Source organism: Salvelinus namaycush, chromosome 32 (assembly GCF_016432855.1).
Source record: "Salvelinus namaycush isolate Seneca chromosome 32, SaNama_1.0, whole genome shotgun sequence".
Lineage (NCBI taxonomy): Eukaryota > Metazoa > Chordata > Actinopteri > Salmoniformes > Salmonidae > Salvelinus > Salvelinus namaycush.
The window spans coordinates 33,745,529-33,767,142 of record NC_052338.1 but is presented as its reverse complement, the minus strand read 5'-3'; the positions used below and the strand labels follow the sequence as shown (position 1 = coordinate 33,767,142).

At 43.6% G+C, this 21,614-nt stretch overlaps 2 protein-coding genes across 2 annotated transcripts; both read left to right on the top strand.

Moving 5' to 3' along the window:
- Nucleotides 1-411: 411 nt before the first annotated feature.
- On the top strand, nucleotides 412-11,112 carry pef1 (penta-EF-hand domain containing 1). Its single transcript, XM_038971990.1, has 5 exons — nucleotides 412-522; nucleotides 1,811-2,150; nucleotides 6,276-6,431; nucleotides 10,341-10,484; nucleotides 10,702-11,112. The coding sequence occupies exons 1-5, from the start codon at nucleotides 502-504 to the stop codon at nucleotides 10,932-10,934; spliced, it is 894 nt and encodes a 297-aa protein (XP_038827918.1). The 5' UTR covers nucleotides 412-501; the 3' UTR covers nucleotides 10,935-11,112.
- Nucleotides 11,113-17,987: 6,875 nt separating this feature from the next.
- smim12 (small integral membrane protein 12) lies at nucleotides 17,988-21,245 on the top strand. Its single transcript, XM_038972453.1, has 2 exons — nucleotides 17,988-18,071; nucleotides 19,422-21,245. The coding sequence occupies exon 2, from the start codon at nucleotides 19,459-19,461 to the stop codon at nucleotides 19,735-19,737; it is 279 nt and encodes a 92-aa protein (XP_038828381.1). The 5' UTR covers nucleotides 17,988-18,071; nucleotides 19,422-19,458; the 3' UTR covers nucleotides 19,738-21,245.
- The last annotated feature ends 369 nt before the right edge of the window (nucleotides 21,246-21,614 follow it).

Genomic DNA, 21,614 nt, shown 5'->3' with positions numbered 1-21,614 from the left:
TGTGTAATTGTTAGATATTACTTGTTAGACATTGCTGCACTGTCAGAACTAGAAGCACAAGCATTTCGCTACACTCGCAATAACATCTCGCAGTAACTCGCAATAACATCCTAGTACGGTTGCCTAGGCTTAATTCTGGCACATATCACCCCTCATAGACGATAGCGTCAGCGTGCATGCGCCCGGCCTGCCACAGGAGTCACTAAAGCGCGATGGGACAAGGACATCCCGGGCGGCCAAACCCTCCCCTAACCCGGATGACGCTAGGCCAATTGTGCGTCACCTCATCGGACTCTTGATTCATATTTTTATGTAGTTTCGGTGCATTCTCGAGGTATGACTCTTTAGTTCCACCATGATCATTTGTTCCACTCTCTCGACCAATCAGACGCGTTGGACGAGGGTGTGGTTTTGACTGACAAGCAAAATGCGCCAATCCGCTTCGAGAAGGTGGTTGAATTTATTCTGTGCGGATACGTGGGTATCGAAGTTCTTTTCGAAATGAGTTTTAACTACGGCCAGGTAAATATAGCTTATCCTGGTTTGATATTTATTATAAACATGTATAATAGCTATTTACTGTTGTGCGTTATGATATGTCCATCTATGCGTTTGGTGTGTAGTCGTTTGAGGTGGTGAAGTGAGTGGACTGCGGTATAACCTATTATTGACTGCTAATGCTACAAAAAAAGTTACAGCAGCTAGCCTTTAGCAAGGCGCGTATAAACATGTAACTAGTTACAATATTACCGGTTTCTGTGTCCTAGCAGAGTTGATACACTGTTACATTTATGTAGTAAGCATAATTTGTCCCTTGAAACAATTGCCTTTTGTTACATTGTAACTATAAGTAGGCATAGCTTGCCCTACCCATAGACGCTAACTGCTTTAGCGCCTATTGACTACAGTATCATCTGACCAGGGGAATTTTGTTTAGAGCCCGGACGCTTGTTGTGAACATTTACACCCATCACTTTGCGGTACTTTCAAATCAGCAAGACATCATTTTCAAAAGATAACTTTAAAATACTACACACCTTTTTATAGAGTTAGTCTTCCCACACGGACATATTTCCATGTTTACAGCGCGTATTTACAGAAAAAAAGGCGGAAGACCTGTGCTAATTAGCTACCGGCCTCTCCTAGAACACCTGGGTGTAAACGGAAGACAAATGTGTTGTCGCTGAAAAATGATGTCTGCTGCAACTGTGTTAAACAGTTAAAACACGGTGCAGCTAATGTTTATTTTCTATTTGTGAAATATCTTGGATGTGACAGGAAAGTAGAGTGCTTATGTTTCTAGAACCGGACCACAGTTGAGAATCGATTCACGTTTAGATGGAGTATTTGACTCTTTTTGGTTTCCAGAACCAATTTGCATTTAAACAGAACATGTAAGGTTCCTTGGACTATATGGAGTAACGTTCGACTCCATTAGTCCAATATGTGGTATTGGGCTAAGTTTGCCCCAGCGGCTACATGTGCTTGGCTGTAGCCTAGTGCTTGTGTTTTAGTGGCCTAATGTTGCTCCATTAATGACTGGTAGAGTCCAATGGCTGTAAACCAGGGTTATTGTTTCAGTTGTATGTAGTAGGCTATATTGGGATGATAATCATCCGTATCAGGTTATTTGTGTTATATAGTTTGGCCTTAGGATATTTAGGCAACATGGTGATATTTGCATGTCGGAGACACAATATGCTCCTTGCTGTCTTTACTAATAGAAAAGAGAATCAACAGTAACCTAGGCTACTATGTTATGATTTGTTTTATCAATAACCAATTGAACATCCTCCTTCCCTCTCTCCAGGGTTATCCAGGAGGACAAGCCGGAGGGGGTAACTTCCCCCGTCAACACCCACCCCCTGGTGCTCCATACGGGGGTAGTGCCCCACCAGGACAGTACGGAGGCTCTGGCCCATCGGGCTACGCCCCGTCTGGGGGAGCGACCGCACCTCCAGGGAGTCAGAATGCTGGAGGGGCTGCCCCAGGTGGACCCTACGGGGGCTATGGGGCCCCAGGACAGGGGAGGCAGGCTGGGGGAGCACCAGGGGCCCCATACGGAGGGGGACAGACCCCTGGAGGGCCCTATGCTGGGGGGTATGGAGGACAGCCACAGGGAGGGCCCTATGGACAGCAGTCTCCAGCAGGTCAGTTACTGTGTTATAGTTTTCACTGTGTGGTTTGGTGGGGACCAGAATAGTAAAACTATGAAAACATGTTGCCAGTCCCCACCAGGAAGAAGGCTATTTTCAGGCTTACGGGTTAGGCTTACGGGTTAGGCTTACGGGTTAGGGAAAATAGGATTTTGAATGGGAATCAATGATTTGGTCCCCACAAGTATAGTAAAACAAACATGTGTGATACTGAGTATCTCAGACAAGGGTTCAGACAGGATCTCTTGCTCCATAGATTTTCCTCTATGGAGGCCGCCTGTCCTGTGGAGACTGGCCGCCTGTCCTGTGGAGACTGACAGGATTTACTTTGTACCACTGAGTGTAACGGATGTGAAATGGCTAGCTAGTTAGCGGGTACGCGCTAATAGCGTTTCAATCAGTTACGTCACTTGCTCTGAAACCTAGAAGTAGTGTTGCCCCTTGCTTTGCAAGGGCCGCGGCTTTTGTGGAGCGATGGGTAACGACGCTTCGTGGGTGACTGTTGTTGATGTGTGCAGAGGGTTCCTGGTTCGCGCCCGGGTCGGGGCGAGGGGACGCCATAAAGTTAAACTGTTACATGAGCAGGACTTAGACTGGTGGAGTGATGACTGGGTTAATTGTGTGTGTGTGTGTATGCACGGTAGTGATATTGTCCCCCTGTGGTAGCTGAGTCACAGGGCTGATAAACAGACTTATTACCACTCCCTACAGGGACAGCATGCTTCTGGGCTCAGCTTTAAATGACACTCTACCTCCCTCTCTCTCTCTCTCTCTCTCTCGTTCACTCACTCTACCTCCCCTTCTCTCTCTCTTTCACTCACTCTACTTCCCCCTTCTCTCTCTCTTTCACTCACTCTACTTCCCCCTTCTCTCTCTCTTTCACTCACTCTACTTCCCCCTTCTCTCTCTCTTTCACTCACTCTACTTCCCCCTTCTCTCTCTCTTTCACTCACTCTACTTCCCCCTTCTCTCTCTCTTTCACTCACTCTACTTCCCCCTTCTCTCTCTCTTTCACTCACTCTACTTCCCCCTTCTCTCTCTCTCTTTCACTCACTCTACTTCCCCCTTCTCTCTCTCTCTCTTTCACTCACTCTACTTCCCCCTTCTCTCTCTCTCTCTTTCACTCACTCTACTTCCCCCTTCTCTCTGTCTCTCTCTTTCACTCACTCTACTTCCCCCTTCTCTCTGTCTCTCTCTTTCACTCACTCTACTTCCCCCTTCTCTCTCTCTCTCTCTTTCACTCACTCTACTTCCCCCTTCTCTCTCTCTCTCTTTCACTCACTCTACTTCCCCCTTCTCTCTCTCTCTCTCTTTCACTCACTCTACTTCCCCCTTCTCTCTCTCTCTCTCTTTCACTCACTCTACTTCCCCCTTCTCTCTGTCTCTCTCTTTCACTCACTCTACTTCCCCCTTCTCTCTGTCTCTCTCTTTCACTCACTCTACTTCCCCCTTCTCTCTGTCTCTCTCTTTCACTCACTCTACTTCCCCCTTCTCTCTGTCTCTCTCTTTCACTCACTCTACTTCCCCCTTCTCTCTGTCTCTCTCTTTCACTCACTCTACTTCCCCCTTCTCTCTGTCTCTCTCTTTCACTCACTCTACTTCCCCCTTCTCTCTGTCTCTCTCTTTCACTCACTCTACTTCCCCCTTCTCTCTGTCTCTCTCTTTCACTCACTCTACTTCCCCCTTCTCTCTGTCTCTCTCTTTCACTCACTCTACTTCCCCCTTCTCTCTGTCTCTCTCTTTCACTCACTCTACTTCCCCCTTCTCTCTCTGTCTCTCTCTCTCTCTCTTTCACTCACTCTACTTCCCCCTTCTCTCTCTCTCTCTCTCTCTCTCTCTTTCACTCACTCTACTTCCCCCTTCTCTCGCTCTCTCTCTCTCTTTCACTCACTCTACTTCCCCCTTCTCTCTCTATCTGTCTATCTGTGGTCCGGCTGGCCTTTCAATCTGTCAGTCTCCTTCCATCTACCAGTATTATGTTGCCATGGTTATCTTTCCTATCTACTACAACCTGAATGGAAGTGTGTTTTATTAATCAGTGTCTTTTTAACTTCTTCTGGCTGCAGCCCGACACCGGTACACTTATGACAACAGCCAGCTCAAAGTGCAGGGCGCGAAATTCAAAAGATATTTTTTTTAAATATTTAACTTTCACACATTAACAAGTCCAATACAGCATATGAAAGGTACACATCTTGTGAATCCAGCCAACATGTCCGATTTTTAAAATGTTTTACAGGGAAGACACAATATGTAAATCTATTAGCTAACCACGTTAGCAAAAGACACCACTTTTTTTACTCCACCAGTTTTTTACTCCATCAGTAGCTATCACAAATTCGACCAAATAAAGATATAAATAGCCACTAACCAAGAAACAACTTCATCAGATGACAGTCTGATAACATATTTATTGTATAGCATATGTTTTGTTAGAAAAATGTGCATATTTCAGGTATAAATCATAGTTTACATTGCAGCTACAATCAGAAATTGCACCGAAAGCAGACAGAATAATTACAGACACCAACGCCAAATAACTAAATACTCATCATAAAACATTTCTGAAAAATACATAGTGTACAGCAATTGAAAGACAGGTATCTTGTGATTCCAGACAATATTTCCGATTTATCAAGTGTTTTACAGCGAAAACACAATAGAGCGTTATATTAGCTTACCACAATAGCCAAAAACACAAGCAATTTCCCAGTAGCAAAAGTTAGCGATCGTAACAAACAAGCAAAAGATATATAATTTTTGACTAACCTTGATTTTCTTCATCAGATGACAGTCCTATAACATCAGGTTATACATACACTTATGTTTTGTTCGAAAATGTGCATATTTAGAGCTGAAATCAGTGGTTACACATTGTGCTAACTTAGCTACTTTTTCCACAACGTCTAAACAGCAACGATATTTTTCTGACACGTTTTCTGACACACATATTCTGACCAAATAGCTATTCATAAACATAAGTAAAAAATACATGTTGTATAGGAAATGATAGATCCATTAGTTCTTAATGAAATCGCAGTGTTAGAATTCTAAAAAATAACTTCATTACGACATCCAGCTTCGGTATAGCTGAGTACCCCAAAGTTGGGGGCCAACGACTAATTCACATGCACGACAGATATATGAATTAGCATCATAAAATGTTTCTTACTTTTGGTGATCTTCCATCAGAATGTTGTAGAAGGTGTCCTTTGTCAAGAACAGTCGTTGTTTGGATTTAGAACATTCATTTTCCCTCTCGATTTAGCACGCGCACTTGCCAAGTGGCACAAAGCTCTCCAAGTCAACAAAGGGAAGAGAACGGAACACGGCAAAACTCCCGAAAAATTTTCAATAATCTGATGAAACTATATTGAAAAAACATACTTTACGATGATATGGTCACATGTATCAAATAAAATCAAAGCCGGAGATATTAGTCGTCCATAACGACAGCTAAACAGAAGGCAAATCCATGTCCCCTTTCGCGCGCTCCAGAAAACAGAAAATGGACGGTCACGTCATACAAAGAGCTTTTATTCCACCTCAGACCAAGATAAACACGAAATTTCTTCTCTCACCGCCTCTTGACATCCAGGGGAAGGTGTATGAAGTGCACGTAGACTCTTACGTATCATGCCCATGTATAGGCAGGAAGTAGAACAGAGCATCGATTTCAGACTTTCCACTTCCTGGTCAGGAAGTTTGTGCCAAATGAGTTCTGTTTGACTCACAGATATAATTCAAACGGTTTTAGAAACTAGAGAGTGTTTTCTATCCAATAGTAATAATAATATGCATATTGTACGAGCAAGAATTGAGTACGAGGCCGTTTGAAATGGGCACCTTTTATCTGGCTACTCAATACTCCCCCTGCAGCCCAAACAGGTTAACTGACCTGGAAACAGTTCTGTCTCTCTCTCTCTCTGTGTCTCTGTCTGTCACTCTCTCCAGAGATGGCATGACATATGCACAGACAAGACATTTTCCAAGGCATGCACACAAACCTCAACCAAAGACTGTGTTAGAATGGTTTAACCTGTAAGTCTCTTCTCGTTTACCACTCATCCATCTCTCTCTCTCTCTCTCTCTCTCTCTCTCTCTCTCTCTCATCCCTAGGTAACATACCACCAGGGGTGAACCCAGAAGCATACCAGTGGTTCCAGACAGTGGATACAGACCATAGCGGCTCCATCACTCTAAAGGAACTGAAACAGGCTCTGGTAAACTCCAACTGGTCAGCCTTCAACGACGAGACCTGCCTTATGATGATCAGTGAGTTAAACAGGGAAGAGGGGGATGGAAAGAGGGAGGTGTAGACATTTTATCAGCCGGTGATTGTCATGCAAATAACTGTCTGTCTCATGGTAATTGACCATTTAATTAACTTAAACACATTTAGTATCTCCTGGCTTCTTACAAGCCATTTTTAAAAAGTCTAATAAATCCATGTTAGGTAGCCTACACCTTAACAATAAATCCATTATTTATTTTAGACAGTTCTAAAGAAACATGATATGAAGGAAATGTAGTCTATTTCAGAAGAACAGAATAGCATACTCTGAGTTGTCCTCATGTTAGGTCCTGATGTGGCTATGTCATATGGCTGTGGGCTACACGAGTTCATTTAGCAGACAAGATTTGCTTAGAATTCCGTTGGCATTATTTTATAGTATAAACAATACGATTGAACAAAGCATAATAAAATATAAATATTTTCTCCAAATGATTTGAGGGAGTGCGCACATGCGGCTATTCTGTGTCGAGCGGTTAACAAAGAAATAGGTCCTCCTATATACTTAATTTAGAGTTATTAATTTAACCAGTAGTTCTACAAATGTTGGGCTATGTTTTGATTTTTAATACATTGTAAGGCTGCATAATGCGACTCTAATGATGATTTGAAGAAAGTCACTTGAAAGGCATTTTTTGTGTAGGCTGTACACACTTCATCAGTCTCTCATTCACAATTTTGACATGCACTTGATAATGCCTCAAATTTCACGGCGCCGTCCCCTTTGTGGCTGTAATGCGTCAAAAAAAATCCATGCCTTTTGCGGCTCGGAGTGCTGCGTTGTGCCCTTCTCTCTTCGGATTGCCCATCTCACTCAGGGTCTCCTCACTCACACGGCTCTCCGTCACGTGATCGGGTCCTTCTCACAGGCTACAAGTGAAGATGGACACATTGGGGACGCAACTGTGCGCGTCCTTATCCAATTCCGAGGTGCATATTGGAAGAAATGTCCACATTTTATTTCCGTCAGTCAACAAGATGTGTAGGCCTTACAAACAACAAAAGCACTAGCCTATGTCAATCTACTATCCCCCATAGTAGGGCTGGGCGGTATACCGTATTTTACTATATAGCGGTATTGATACAGGGACCGGTTTGAGTTTTTACTTTACCTTCTATACCGCTATTTGAATTTTTGGTTTGTTAAATGTGATACGCCATGTGTAATGTCAATTTTTATAGTTTACTTCGCTACTTGAGTCATCTCTCTCCGCTCTTTCTCTCCGTGCCGCTTTCCACACAGACCTCGCCACGTCCCCTTCCACTTTCCACACAGACCTCGCCATGTCCCCTTCCACTTTCCACACAGACCTGTCACTCAAGGAGCACATTTGATGTTCCTCAACCAGGAGACACTTGCATTCAGTCTTCATGGTCAACGCAGCACATGCAACAATGCTGTTTTCACTTTGCTTCTTACTTTAAATCCACTAGCGTCCTATAATGACACTATTAGTTTGTGTTTCTTACATCAGCAAACAGCTAGTTTGTCTTTTCTTAGCAAGTTTCCCTAAATCTTGTGAGATGCTAATTGTTAGCCGCTAATGCTAATAGTTAGCTAGCTAATAAATGTACTGAGTAAGAGCAAACGTAGCTAGCTAATACAGCCTGATAATACCAGTGATGGTGTAGACCTAAATCAGCATGTTGTTTGTGCAACGGTATCTTCTAAATCAAAGCGGAATATGAAAAGCAAGAATATGTTAGCTACATGAAGTAGCTAAGAGAGAACATGCAATGTAGCCAAAACGTATAGGGTCCCCTAGGAAACACTTATCAACACTTTAGTTCCTACCCTGTCACAATATCTCTTCCCTGGCATTTGAATTAGTTGTCATCTCAAACAGCACTGTGTTCAAAGTGCCCACTATTATATTATAACTTTTAGAATAGTCATTTTATTTCCATGATTCCAACAGTTTTGTTTAATTCGGTAGTCAAATCGCAATTGCAACATTTGGTTAAAAACAAGTCCTAGATTGTTTGCCCATATCGTGCAGCCCTACGTGGCAGTGTGTAATTTCTCAATTGAGCAGTGAAGTACTTAAGTAGTACTTGAAAGTATTAACTTTTTTTGGTATCTGTACTTTTACTTTACTATTTTTTACAACTTTTACGTCACTACATTTTTCACTGACACCTAAAAGTAGTCAAAATGTAACGAATGTTTAGCAGGACAGGAAAATGGTCCAATTCACGCACTTATCAAGAGAACATCCCTGGTCATCCCTACTATCTGATCTGGAGGACTCACTAAACATGAGCTCATTGGCTCTCATGAAATGTTTGACTAGATTTACCATTACATTTGCATTGATGTCAGAGTGATTAGAGGGACAATGGAGTGCTGAGTACCAGGCAGTTAGCAAGTTTGGTAGGATACTAATGACCAGCAGCACCATCAGAGCTTGGAGAAGCCTAATTACTGTGACTAAATGGTAATGTGGAATTTGACTGCCGTCATGACTTGTGACCACCGGTGTGGCAGTAATATGGTCACTGCAACAGCCCTAGAGGGAGAGAGAGAGGGAGGGGAAGAGTAGGGTGTTGGAAAGTATGGAGAGAGGGAGAATTAAAGACATGTAAAGGGGATGATGGTGATTTATCTTTTGAGTCAGACATTCAAAACTGTCCTACTCACATATGGACTGTTAACAGGTAGGACAGAGTGAAGACTTGGGCTAAGTGTTCAAATCTTCACTCTTACAGGTCACACGCATCACATTTTATGTGAATGACATATTCGTGGAGGTAGTGTATAGTGGTGTGCCAGTAGATATCATGTAGTTTCCATACCCTTCTGTCATAGACTTGTCGTATTGACTCATACCCTTCTGTCATAGACTTGTCGTATTGACTCATACCCTTCTGTCATAGACTTGTCGTATTGACTCATACCCTTCTGTCATAGACTTGTCGTATTGACTCCATACCCTTCTGTCATAGACTTGTCGTATTGACTCCATACCCTTCTGTCGTAGACTTGTCGTATTGACTCATACCCTTCTGTCGTAGACTTGTTGTATTGACTCCATACCCTTCTGTCGTAGACTTGTCGTATTGACTCCATACCCTTCTGTCGTAGACTTGTCGTATTGACTCATACCCCTTGTGTCGTAGACTTGTCGTATTGACTCATACCCCTTGTGTCGTAGACTTGTCGTATTGACTCATACCCCTTGTGTCGTAGACTTGTCGTATTGACTCATACCCCTTGTGTCGTAGACTTGTCGTATTGACTCATACCCCTTGTGTCGTAGACTTGTCGTATTGACTCATACCCCTTGTGTCGTAGACTTGTCGTATTGACTCATACCCCTTGTGTCGTAGACTTGTCGTATTGACTCATACCCCTTGTGTCGTAGACTTGTCGTATTGACTCATACCCCTTGTGTCGTAGACTTGTCGTATTGACTCATACCCCTTGTGTCGTAGACTTGTCGTATTGACTCATACCCCTTGTGTCGTAGACTTGTCGTATTGACTCATACCCCTTGTGTCGTAGACTTGTCGTATTGACTCATACCCCTTGTGTCGTAGACTTGTCGTATTGACTCATACCCCTTGTGTCGTAGACTTGTCGTATTGACTCATACCCCTTGTGTCGTAGACTTGTCGTATTGACTCATACCCCTTGTGTCATAGACTATTGACACCTCACTGTGTTTTTACCAACCACAGTTTTGCCATTCACTAAAAGACATCTGTACTTTCCCTTAGAACATAAATGTACCTGACAGTAACTCTCTCGAATGGGATGAGAGAAGAAAAGAAACATGTTCATTTTCTACAAGTCACCTGGTGTGGTTACCAATACAACCCATTAACCTCTTGTTGTCAGCTGTAGACCTGCTGTGAATTCGTGTATTTCCTCTCCTGTTTTATACCAGACATGTTTGACAAGACCAAGTCTGGCCGTATCGACCTGTTTGGGTTCTCAGCCCTGTGGGTCTTCATGCAACAGTGGAGACAGTTGTTCCAACAGTACGACCGCGACCGCTCCGGCTGCATCAGTGGCACTGAGCTACACCAAGGTAAGGCGTGTGGGTGGGGTGTGCCTGTGTGCCAGTATGAGGTGAATCCTAACTCCCACTTCAATAGAATTTTCATTTTGACGTCAATGCATGACTTAGTGAAAACTCTCTGTGATGACAATGTAAGCAGAAGACATTTTGATTGATGGAGAAAATGAAATAAAAACATTGTCTTAATCTCTTGGTCTTTGTCCTCTCTCTCCCTCCCTCCCTCCAGCCCTGTCCCAGATGGGATATAACCTGAGTCCCCAGTTCACTGAGACGATAGCGGCTAAGTACGCTGTGAGCTCTGGGCGTCCTGGTTCCCTGCAGCTAGACTCTTTCATCCAGGTGTGTACACAGCTACAGAGCATGACGCAGGCCTTCAGGGAGAAAGACTCCGCCATGACGGGAAACATACGCATGAGCTACGAAGACTTTCTCTCCACCACCGTCAACAGGCTCATGTGAGAGTGGGACAATGGTAATATCCACCTCCCAGTGGTGGTTGATGACACTTTACACGGGGTGGGCACAGGCTTATAGTATCATCTTTCATTTACTCCATTCCAGCTGTTATTTTGAGCTGTCCTCCCTTCACCAGCCTCCGGTGCCAGCCACCAATAATAGGCAAAAAAAAAAAAAAGGGTCCACCTAAAGCCAACACCCTGAAATCAAGATGGTGGGATGGAGGACGAATGAGTCAAACTGAGGATGAGGAAATGGAGGAGACTAGGGGCGAGGAGATTTGATTAATCACTCTCTTCGTCTCTTTATTGCGTGTGTGTGTATATATATATATATATACACACACACACACACACACACACACACACACACAAGGGTATGGAGTCTAAATATATATATATATATGTGTGTGTGTGTGTAAACTGCAGGAAATGATTTGCATGGTGGAACTTGCTGTGCCATCTCAACCTCATGTGTCAATCTCATAGGGCCAGTTTCCCCAACCAAGATTAAGCCTCATCCTGGACTAGAAAGCATTTTCAGTAGAGATTCCCAATTGACAATGCTTTTTTTAGTCCAGGAGGAACTCTTAATCTCTGGTCTGGGGAAACCAGCTCAAAGTATAGCTGTTATTGCAATGTATGACACTCGGTACACTTGAACGATGCGCCAGAGCCAATTTTAATAATTTTTATTAATAACATAGCTTTATTCCAAACCACTACCTTATCTGCTGGTAGCTGTGATGGTTATGACTGTTGATGATCACCGTTGCACAGCTATATATTTCAGCCATTGGATAGTTCAGGACCAATCTTTCTTCTTTTTTTTTTTTTTATCAAATGTATTGTTTACTGACAACTTGAAATTGTATTCTATTAAAGTTTTCAAAACTTGACATGCCAGCTTTTTTTATGAAATCCCTAAGGCGCCATTTAATGAAACTCCTTAGGCGCCATTTAATGAAACTCCTTAGGCGCCATTTAATGAAACTCCTTAGGCGCCATTTAATGAAACTCCTTAGGCGCCATTTAATGAAACTCCTTAGGCGCCATTTAATGAAACTCCTTAGGCGCCATTTAATGAAACTCCTTAGGCGCCATTTAATGAAACTCCTTAGGCGCCATTTAATGAAACTCCTTAGGCGCCATTTAATGAAACTCCTTAGGCGCCATTTAATGAAACTCCTTAGGCGCCATTTAATGAAACTCCTTAGGCGCCATTTAATGAAACTCCTTAGGCGCCATTTAATGAAACTCCTTAGGCGCCATTTAATGAAACTCCTTAGGCGCCATTTAATGAAACTCCTTAGGCGCCATTTAATGAAACTCCTTAGGCGCCATTTAATGAAACTCCTTAGGCGCCATTTAATGAAACTCCTTAGGCGCCATTTAATGAAACTCCTTAGGCGCCATTTAATGAAACTCCTTTGGCGCCATTTAATGAAACTCCTTTGGCGCCATTTAATGAAACTCCTTAGGCGCCATTTAATGAAACCCCTTTCGCGCCATTTAATGAAACTCCTTAGGCGCCATTTAATGAAACCCCTTTCGCGCCATTTAATGAAACCCCTTTGGCGCCATTTAATGAAACCCCTTTCGCGCCATTTAATGAAACTCCTTAGGCGCCATTTAATGAAACCCCTTTGGCGCCATTTAATGAAACCCCTTTGGCGCCATTTAATGAAACCCCTTTCGCGCCATTTAATGAAACTCCTTAGGCGCCATTTAATGAAACTCCTTAGGCGCCATTTAATGAAACTCCTTAAGCGCCATTTAATGAAACTCATAATGCTACGGCTTAGTATGAAACGTAGCCGTAATGCTACGGCTTAGTATGAAACGTAGCCGTAATGCTACGGCTTAGTATGAAACGTAGCCGTAATGCTACGGCTTAGTGCTACGGCTTAGTATGAAACGTAGCCATAATGCTACGGCTTAGTATGAAACGTAGCCATAATGCTACGGCTTAGTATGAAACGTAGCCATAATGCTACGGCTTAGTATGAAACGTAGCCGTAATGCTACGGCTTAGTATGAAACGTAGCCGTAATGCTACGGCTTAGTATGAAACGTAGCCGTAATGCTACGGCTTAGTATGAAACGTAGCCGTAATGCTACGGCTTAGTATGAAACGTAGCCGTAATGCTACGGCTTAGTATGAAACGTAGCCGTAATGCTACGGCTTAGTGTGAAACGTAGCCGTAATGCTACGGCTTAGTGTGAAACGTAGCCGTAATGCTACGGCTTAGTGTGAAACGTAGCCGTAATGCTACGGCTTAGTGTGAAACGTAGCCGTAATGCTACGGCTTAGTGTGAAACGTAGCCGTAATGCTACGGCTTAGTATGAAACGTAGCCGTAATGCTACGGCTTAGTATGAAACGTAGCCGTAATGCTACGGCTTAGTATGAAACGTAGCCGTAATGCTACGGCTTAGTATGAAACGTAGCCGTAATGCTACGGCTTAGTATGAAACGTAGCCGTAATGCTACGGCTTAGTATGAAACGTAGCCGTAATGCTACGGCTTAGTATGAAACGTAGCCGTAATGCTACGGCTTAGTATGAAACGTAGCCGTACTGCTACGGCTTAGTATGAAACGTAGCCGTAATGCTACGGCTTAGTATGAAACGTAGCCGTAATGCTACGGCTTAGTATGAATCGTAGCCGTAATGCTACGGCTTAGTATGAAACGTAGCCGTAATGCTACGGCTTAGTATGAAACGTAGCCGTAATGCTACGGCTTAGTATGAAACGTAGCCATAATGCTACGGCTTAGTATGAAACGTAGCCGTAATGCTACGGCATTCACTATGCGCTTAGACTCTTGTTGGTTGCTAGGCAGCGCCCATGAACCATCCTCCTGCCAGTTCCAAACTTTACAAGGCATGACACTTTTCCCTTTTGTTGTCGCATAGCCCCTCACTAAGCATGCACTGTTTTCCGAATGACACAAATATTGGAATAAAGAAGGCTAATGCATTTTAACTCATGTATCAAATGTCATTCAGTCTTTGTAATAAATCTGAAGCAGTAGCCTATCGTCAACTGCACTGAACAAAAAATATAAATGCAAAAAGTAACGTTTTGGTCCCATGTTTCATGTACTGAAATAAAATATCCCAGAAATGTTCTATACTAACAAAATGCTTTTCTCTAAAATGTTGTGCACAAATTTGTTTACATTCCTGTTAGTGAACATTTCTCCTTTGCCAAGATGATCCATCCACCTGACAGGTGTGGCATATCAAGAAGCTGATTAAACAGCATTATCATTACACAGGTGCACCTTGTGCTGGGGTCAATAAAAGGCAATCTAGTGTGCAGTTCTGTCACTAATCAATGCTACAGATGTCTCAAGTTTTTGAGGTGTCATGCAATTGGCATGCTGACTGCAGGAATGTCCACCAGAGCTGTTGCCAGAGAATTGAATGTTAATTTCGCTTTCTCCTGGAAGCTGAAAATGTCCCAGTTCTTCTTTTTTTTTTTTTTTTTTTTTTTTTTTTTTTTCTCCCCTTTTCTCCCCAATTTTCGTGGTATCCAATCGCTAGTAATTACTATCTTGTCTCATCGCTACAACTCCCGTACGGGCTCGGGAGAGATGAAGGTCGAAAGCCATGCGTCCTCCGAAGCACAACCCAACCAAGCCGCACTGCTTCTTTAACACAGCGCGCCTCCAACCCGGAAGCCAGCCGCACCAATGTGTCGGAGGAAACACCGTGCACCTGGCCCCCTTGGTTAGCGCGCACTGCGCCCGGCCCGCCACAGGAGTCGCTGGAGCGCGATGAGACAAGGATATCCCTACCGGCCAAACCCACCCTAACCCGGACGACGCTAGCCCAATTGTGCGTCGCCCCACGGACCTCCCGGTCGCGGCCGGCTGCGACAGAGCCTGGGCGCGAACCCAGAGACTCTGGTGGCGCAGTTAGCACTGCGATGCAGTGCCCTAGACCACTGCACCACCCGGGAGGCCCTATGTCCCAGTTCTTCAATGGCCTGCATACTCACCAGACATGTCACCCATTGAGCATGTTTGGGATCCTCTGGATCGACATGTAATACAGCGTGTTCCAGTTCCCGCCAATATCCCGCAACTTTGCACAGTCATTGAAGAGGAGTGGGACAACGTTCCACAGTCATTGAAGAGGAGTGGGACAACGTTCCACAGTCATTGAAGAGGAGTGGGACAACGTTCCACAGTCATTGAAGAGGAGTGGGACAACGTTCCACAGCCATTGAAGAGGAGAGGGACAACTTCCCACAGTCATTGAAGAGGAGTGAGACAACGTTCCACAGTCATTGAAGAGGAGTGGGACAACGTTCCACAGTCATTGAAGAGGAGAGGGACAACGTTCCACAGTCATTGAAGAGGAGTGGGACAACATTCCACAGCCATTGAAGAGGAGTGGGACAACTTCCCACAGCCATTGAAGAGGAGTGGGACAACTTCCCACAGCCATTGAAGAGGAGTGGGACAACGTTCCACAGTCATTGAAGAGGAGTGGGACAACTTCCCACAGCCATTGAAGAGGAGAGGGACAACGTTCCACAGCCATTGAAGAGGAGAGGGACAACGTTCCACAGCCATTGAAGAGGAGTGGGACAACTTCCCACAGCCATTGAAGAGGAGTGGGACAACTTCCCACAGCCATTGAAGAGGAGAGGGACAACGTTCCACAGTCATTGAAGAGGAGTGGGACAACATTCCACAGCCATTGAAGAGGAGTGGGACAACATTCCACAATCATTGAAGAGGAGAGGGACAACGTTCCACAGTCATTGAAGAGGAGAGGGACAACATTCCACAGCCATTGAAGAGGAGTGGGACAACATTCCACAATCATTGAAGAGGAGTGGGACAACATTCCACAGCCATTGAAGAGGAGAGGGACAACATTCCACAGTCATTGAAGAGGAGTGGGACAACGTTCCACAGTCATTGAAGAGGAGTGGGACAACATTCCACAGCCATTGAAGAGGAGTGGGACAACTTCCCACAGCCATTGAAGAGGAGTGGGACAACTTCCCACAGCCATTGAAGAGGAGTGGGACAACGTTCCACAGTCATTGAAGAGGAGTGGGACAACTTCCCACAGCCATTGAAGAGGAGAGGGACAACGTTCCACAGCCATTGAAGAGGAGAGGGACAACGTTCCACAGCCATTGAAGAGGAGTGGGACAACTTCCCACAGCCATTGAAGAGGAGTGGGACAACTTCCCACAGCCATTGAAGAGGAGAGGGACAACGTTCCACAGTCATTGAAGAGGAGTGGGACAACATTCCACAGCCATTGAAGAGGAGTGGGACAACATTCCACAATCATTGAAGAGGAGAGGGACAACGTTCCACAGTCATTGAAGAGGAGAGGGACAACATTCCACAGCCATTGAAGAGGAGTGGGACAACATTCCACAATCATTGAAGAGGAGTGGGACAACATTCCACAGTCATTGAAGAGGAGTGGGACAACATTCCACAGTCATTGAAGAGGAGTGGGACAACATTCCACAGCCATTGAAGAGGAGTGGGACAACATTCCACAATCATTGAAGAGGAGAGGGACAACGTTCCACAGTCATTGAAGAGGAGAGGGACAACATTCCACAGCCATTGAAGAGGAGTGGGACAACATTCCACAGTCATTGAAGAGGAGAGGGACAACATTCCACAGCCATTGAAGAGGAGTGGGACAACATTCCACAGTCATTGAAGAGGAGTGGGACAACATTCCACAGCCATTGAAGAGGAGAGGGACAACTTCCCACAGCCATTGAAGAGGAGTGGGACAACGTTCCACAATCAACAGCCTGATCAACTCTATGCGAAGGAGATGATTCGTTTAGGCTACAATAAAAAATGGCTGTGGGAAAAGTTAGCTAACTTAAGGTGAGTGCTGCTCATGATCATCTTGTCTAGTTGGCTGATTAATTACATGTTGCCATGTTATGTAGTTTTAACAAGTGGATTATTTTCTGCTCTTCTGTCGCTTAGTAGCCGAGGCCTACTCCCGAACAAAACACTGACTTGTCTGATAATCAATCAATCAATCAGTGATTTTGTTTGGTTGAATCTCTGTATAGGCCATTTCTTCTTCTGTCTGGGCTAATACATAGAGTTGGTGGTGTAGCTCATCTATTTGTTTGTTCATCTAGCACTGCTCAGAAACAGTTAGCATGATATAATGTAGCCTAAATCAAGTGTAGGCATATTTTTTGCTCCCTCACATTTAGGCAACTCCAAACGCCTGCTAAGGTTGTGAAATATGAAAAGGGGGACACATGCTTTTGAAAATAGGATTGCTGTTATTATGATGATGAAGGTAAGACCCTATGCCTGTTCCCTAACAAAGTGGAGTGAGGATAGGAAAGAGATGAAACATGGATAATAAGCATTGGTTTGGGCTCGGTTTCGAAACAACATTTTTTTTTTTGACATTTCCAGTGACAAGTTGTGTGGGTCAAATTATTATTCATTTTTTCTGTTTATATTTCATTTTATTCTTACTATAAAATACTTTGTGTTGACTATTATTGGGTAGATTAGTCTTATCTGTTTTAATGAATTATAATTTTTTTTGATTTCATTTGGATGGTACAGCCATGGCTGCACAGATCCATAAACATAGGCCTAATTCAACTAAACATATGCTATTCTTTTCACAATTATTTTGTTAGTCATAATGTTTCTTATGACCTGCCTAAATGAATTAACAATGGATTTCTATTTTAATGGGTTTATTAAAATAGAAGCTCACCCACATCTGCGCACCGCTACTACCACTTGTCCCCGCTATGCGCATGGGAGATATGAATGGTGTTTGCAGTCAAGAATGTGGTTAAAATGGACCTGTTTGTACGAGGGTCATATAAACATTGCCCAATTTTTTGTTGTTGAGGCTAAATACCGTAAAATCAGTATCATATTCATATTGCAGGCTTTCTGCAATAAAATTGTTGGACAGTTTTTCAATGCTATTGTTTGTCACTATGACCGCTGAATGGCGTCCTAGCTCAAAGGAACACACAAGTGATTGCGATCTAAGGATTGGATATGAGGTTCCCGTGTACAGCCAATCAAAATCATTTGGAGGCGCGGTTATCAAGCCACACGGAAGTTACTGCGCATTTCACGTTTTCGAAGGTGAGTCAGTTCTGAGTTGTTGAACAATGTATTTTTTTTTTTTTACAAGAATCACAACGTGAACATTGTCATTTAATGTGCGCAGTAGTTACTGGTTTGCCTGTGAATGAAGTGTGAGCTTCGAAGGAAATAAGCTTAGTTTACAAGCTGCAGTTGACAGCTAACGTTAGCTAGCTAGGTCCATTGGTTGACTCCAGTGCCTTTGCCTTCTGGATGACATCACGATTTTTACTGTTATGTAGTTAATCTATGTAACCAGTCGGCTCATATAAAACGAACTACCTATGTAATCAGAAGTTTGTAACTAGCTACTATTAACTAGCTATTGAGGCCTAACGTTACTTGTGGTTGTGACTCAGTCAAGTCGTTAGCTAACTAGCTAGGCTGGAAACCCGATCTTGAATTTCTATGTCGGGCTTAATAAATTAGCGTTTGGATCAGGAAAGTTTCCTCTCAGGACCGTTTACAAGGCAGAATGTTTAATATAATTATATTTTATCTCACTTTAGCAGTTGTATGCGTGTTTGTCCTTTCGCAGGTAGGAATGTGAGAATATATCCACAGGCAAGTATAATGACATTGTCTTTTCAAAGTGTGTTCAAATGTAATTCACATGAATCATGCACAGAACCGTGTAAACGCGTGCACAAGCGTCTCATGCGTGTATTTTCATGTTGTGCACAACATTCTGCCCTGTAGAGGTCAGTGAGAGGAAACTGTCCTGATCCAAACGCTCATTTATTCCTGATGTTGAATCCAATGTAATTCAACTTCGGATCTCCAGGCTACTAACTAGCTAAGTAACTTGCATATATAGCTAGCTAGGCCCAGTTTTATTGTGCAGTTTCATTTTGATGTCATGTCTGATTTCTTCTTTTTTTTACCTTTTTTTACCTTTTTTTTGTTTTTTTTGTTGGTGCCATTCACCAACAAATCATTTTGTTTCAATAAAAGGTCAACAAAACAGCCTTTCTTGAGATGTAAAACCTGTGGTACCATTCTGTCTCTCCTCCTACTACAGGGAATGGAAGACCCAGGCATTTAAAAACTCCTTGAACCCTCTCTGTGTTGTCTCCCAGGCTGAACACATCCTGTCCACTGTGCAGTGGCCTTTCTAGATCCTTGAATGAACACATTAAAACTGTTGTGGCACAGCCACTGTCACCCTCAGTTTGTTTCGTTTTTGTAAACCTGAATTACCACAGCAGCTACTAAACCCTCCCCCTTCCCCCCTCCCCTCCCTCTTCCCCCCTCCCTCTCCCCCCTCCCCTCCCTCTCCCCCCTCCTCTCCCCCCCTCCCTCTCCCCCCTCCCTCTCTGTCTCTGTCTCTCTCTCTCTTTCCTTCCCCAGCTGAGCTTACACTGCACCAGCCCCAGCTCCTGTCATTATGTGGCCAGTGTTATGGATGTCCATGCGGACCTACGCCCCCTACATAACCTTCCCGGTGGCCTTCGTGGTGGGGGCGGTGGGGTACCACCTGGAGTGGTTTATCAGGGGGGACACCACCCCTAAACCTGGGGAGGAGAGGAGCATCGTGGAGCTGAGGGAGGATAGGAAGCTGGAGGAGGGGGCAGGACGGGACAGCACCCAGGTCCTCAGTCTCAAAGAGAAGCTAGAGTTTACCCCCCGGGCAGCGCTGGACCGCAACCGACCCGAGAAGAGCTAACCGTGCCTGGGGTTAGGCTGACTGGTGTCCACCACCCCTAGTCCTGGATCAAGGGGTGAAGGGAGTGGAATGATGGATATAAACCCTGGTTTCCTGATGCTATGTATTGGCCAAATAGAGGCGTTGAAGCCACTGGTCGGCCATATTGTCACTCCCCAGAAGAAGCAGTCCACCATAGGAATGAATGGAATTCTGCAGTATTTCAATTACATTTTTCAAGGAGAAAATTAAATGTTTTAAAGTGTTTTGTTGTTGTAGTGGGGACAGTAACTTTAGAACTTTCCAAAAATTATACTTTAAGAAAAAAGTGTTTATTTTTTTATTTTGTTTAGTTCACATAATTTAAGAGTATGCATTAAAGTGTAATAGAATACATGTGGCATAAACAAATGTAGACAATAAAGGTATTTCTAAAGCAACCAAAATATGTTTTACAATGGTGGAGGAACAGCGCCCCCTGTCAGTCATCTAGTGTGTATGTCTATATAAGTCATTGGCGTGGAAGGTGCTAACCAAAGGGATCGGAGTCATCTTCTTCTCAACATACACACACCAGACAATCGTTGGCACTCGTATGCCCAAAGCACTGGCATCATACTGTACTTGGACACCTGTGGTGGCACTGTTCTGTTTGAAACTGGAGGATCATGGGAAATGGAGTCTTTTGTTTTAGGGTGCTGAATATCCATGCACCTCATTAATTGTTTGTGATTCTCTTGCTCTCTTTCATATAAATACACACACACAAATATAGGCTACTGGTTATTCAGTTCTTAGTTGTGATCATGTTCACCACATAAACCATTGGAGAATGTTGGTCTGTATTTTCAAAGCTTAGTATATAAGTCCCTGGGCACTCAATCTGATGACTACTGCTGGGGTAACTCCTGATGAGGCATCGCTCTCTTCTGCTCCTCAGAAGCTCACATGACTGATGAAAGAACAAAGAACCCCTATTTGTGTGTGTGTGGGAGACTTTCAATGTGTCTTCATATTTTAAAAACGTCATGAAAGAGAAGAAGACAGTGTCGACAACATAAAATAACTGAAATCAATTTGAATGAACGAGTGCCGAGGTAGAATAACACAGAAGGGAACAAGCTGCTCCTTTAATGCTCCTCCGTTCTCCAGAAATTAAAATGGGTTCCAGTCAGCAAGCATGAAGAAGGGAGGAGTGTCTCATCTGGTCGTTTATCCTCGTTGCTTTGATGCCTTCTCTGTTCTGTTACTTGGATTCAATACCAAGAAAGACTAAAAGTCTGAGTGCTCTATTAGAGAACTCAAACTGGTCTTTTTCTGTCTTTCATTTACCTGGTATGCTTTCATTTAGAAAGTCTGTAAAGGTACACTGGTTTATGTGTTTCATGGATTAAGATATTATATTTAAGGATTTGGATGGAAGATACAAAATGTGACAGTCTTTTGTCGGGTACGACCGCTCACTGCATGTTCTAAGTTACTGCTGTAAAATGAGTGTATGTTATAAAAATATAAAGATGTAATGTGTCTCACAACCATTGATATTGTATTTCCCTCACACGACAACGTCGACAGACCCCAAAAGATCCGAAATGGGGAACGAGCAGGAGTAGACAGTCCAGAACAGAGGATGAGGGAGAGGAGTCGTCCATGGCCTGTGTTCCTTGGGGATCAACAACAGACCTTAATTAAAGTATACAATCACTTAATTGAGCCAGATATTCAACAAGAACTAGTTTGAGAAATAATACTATTATCAGATTGATGAAGGACTTGTTTACAAGTTATGGTAGGTCATGGGAAAGTCTTGTTTTTTGGGGGGACTGGGCCCATTCATGCCATGGGACAGGAAGTGATGACACAGCCTGCTCTCTTCCTAACAGGAAATGAGATTTCCC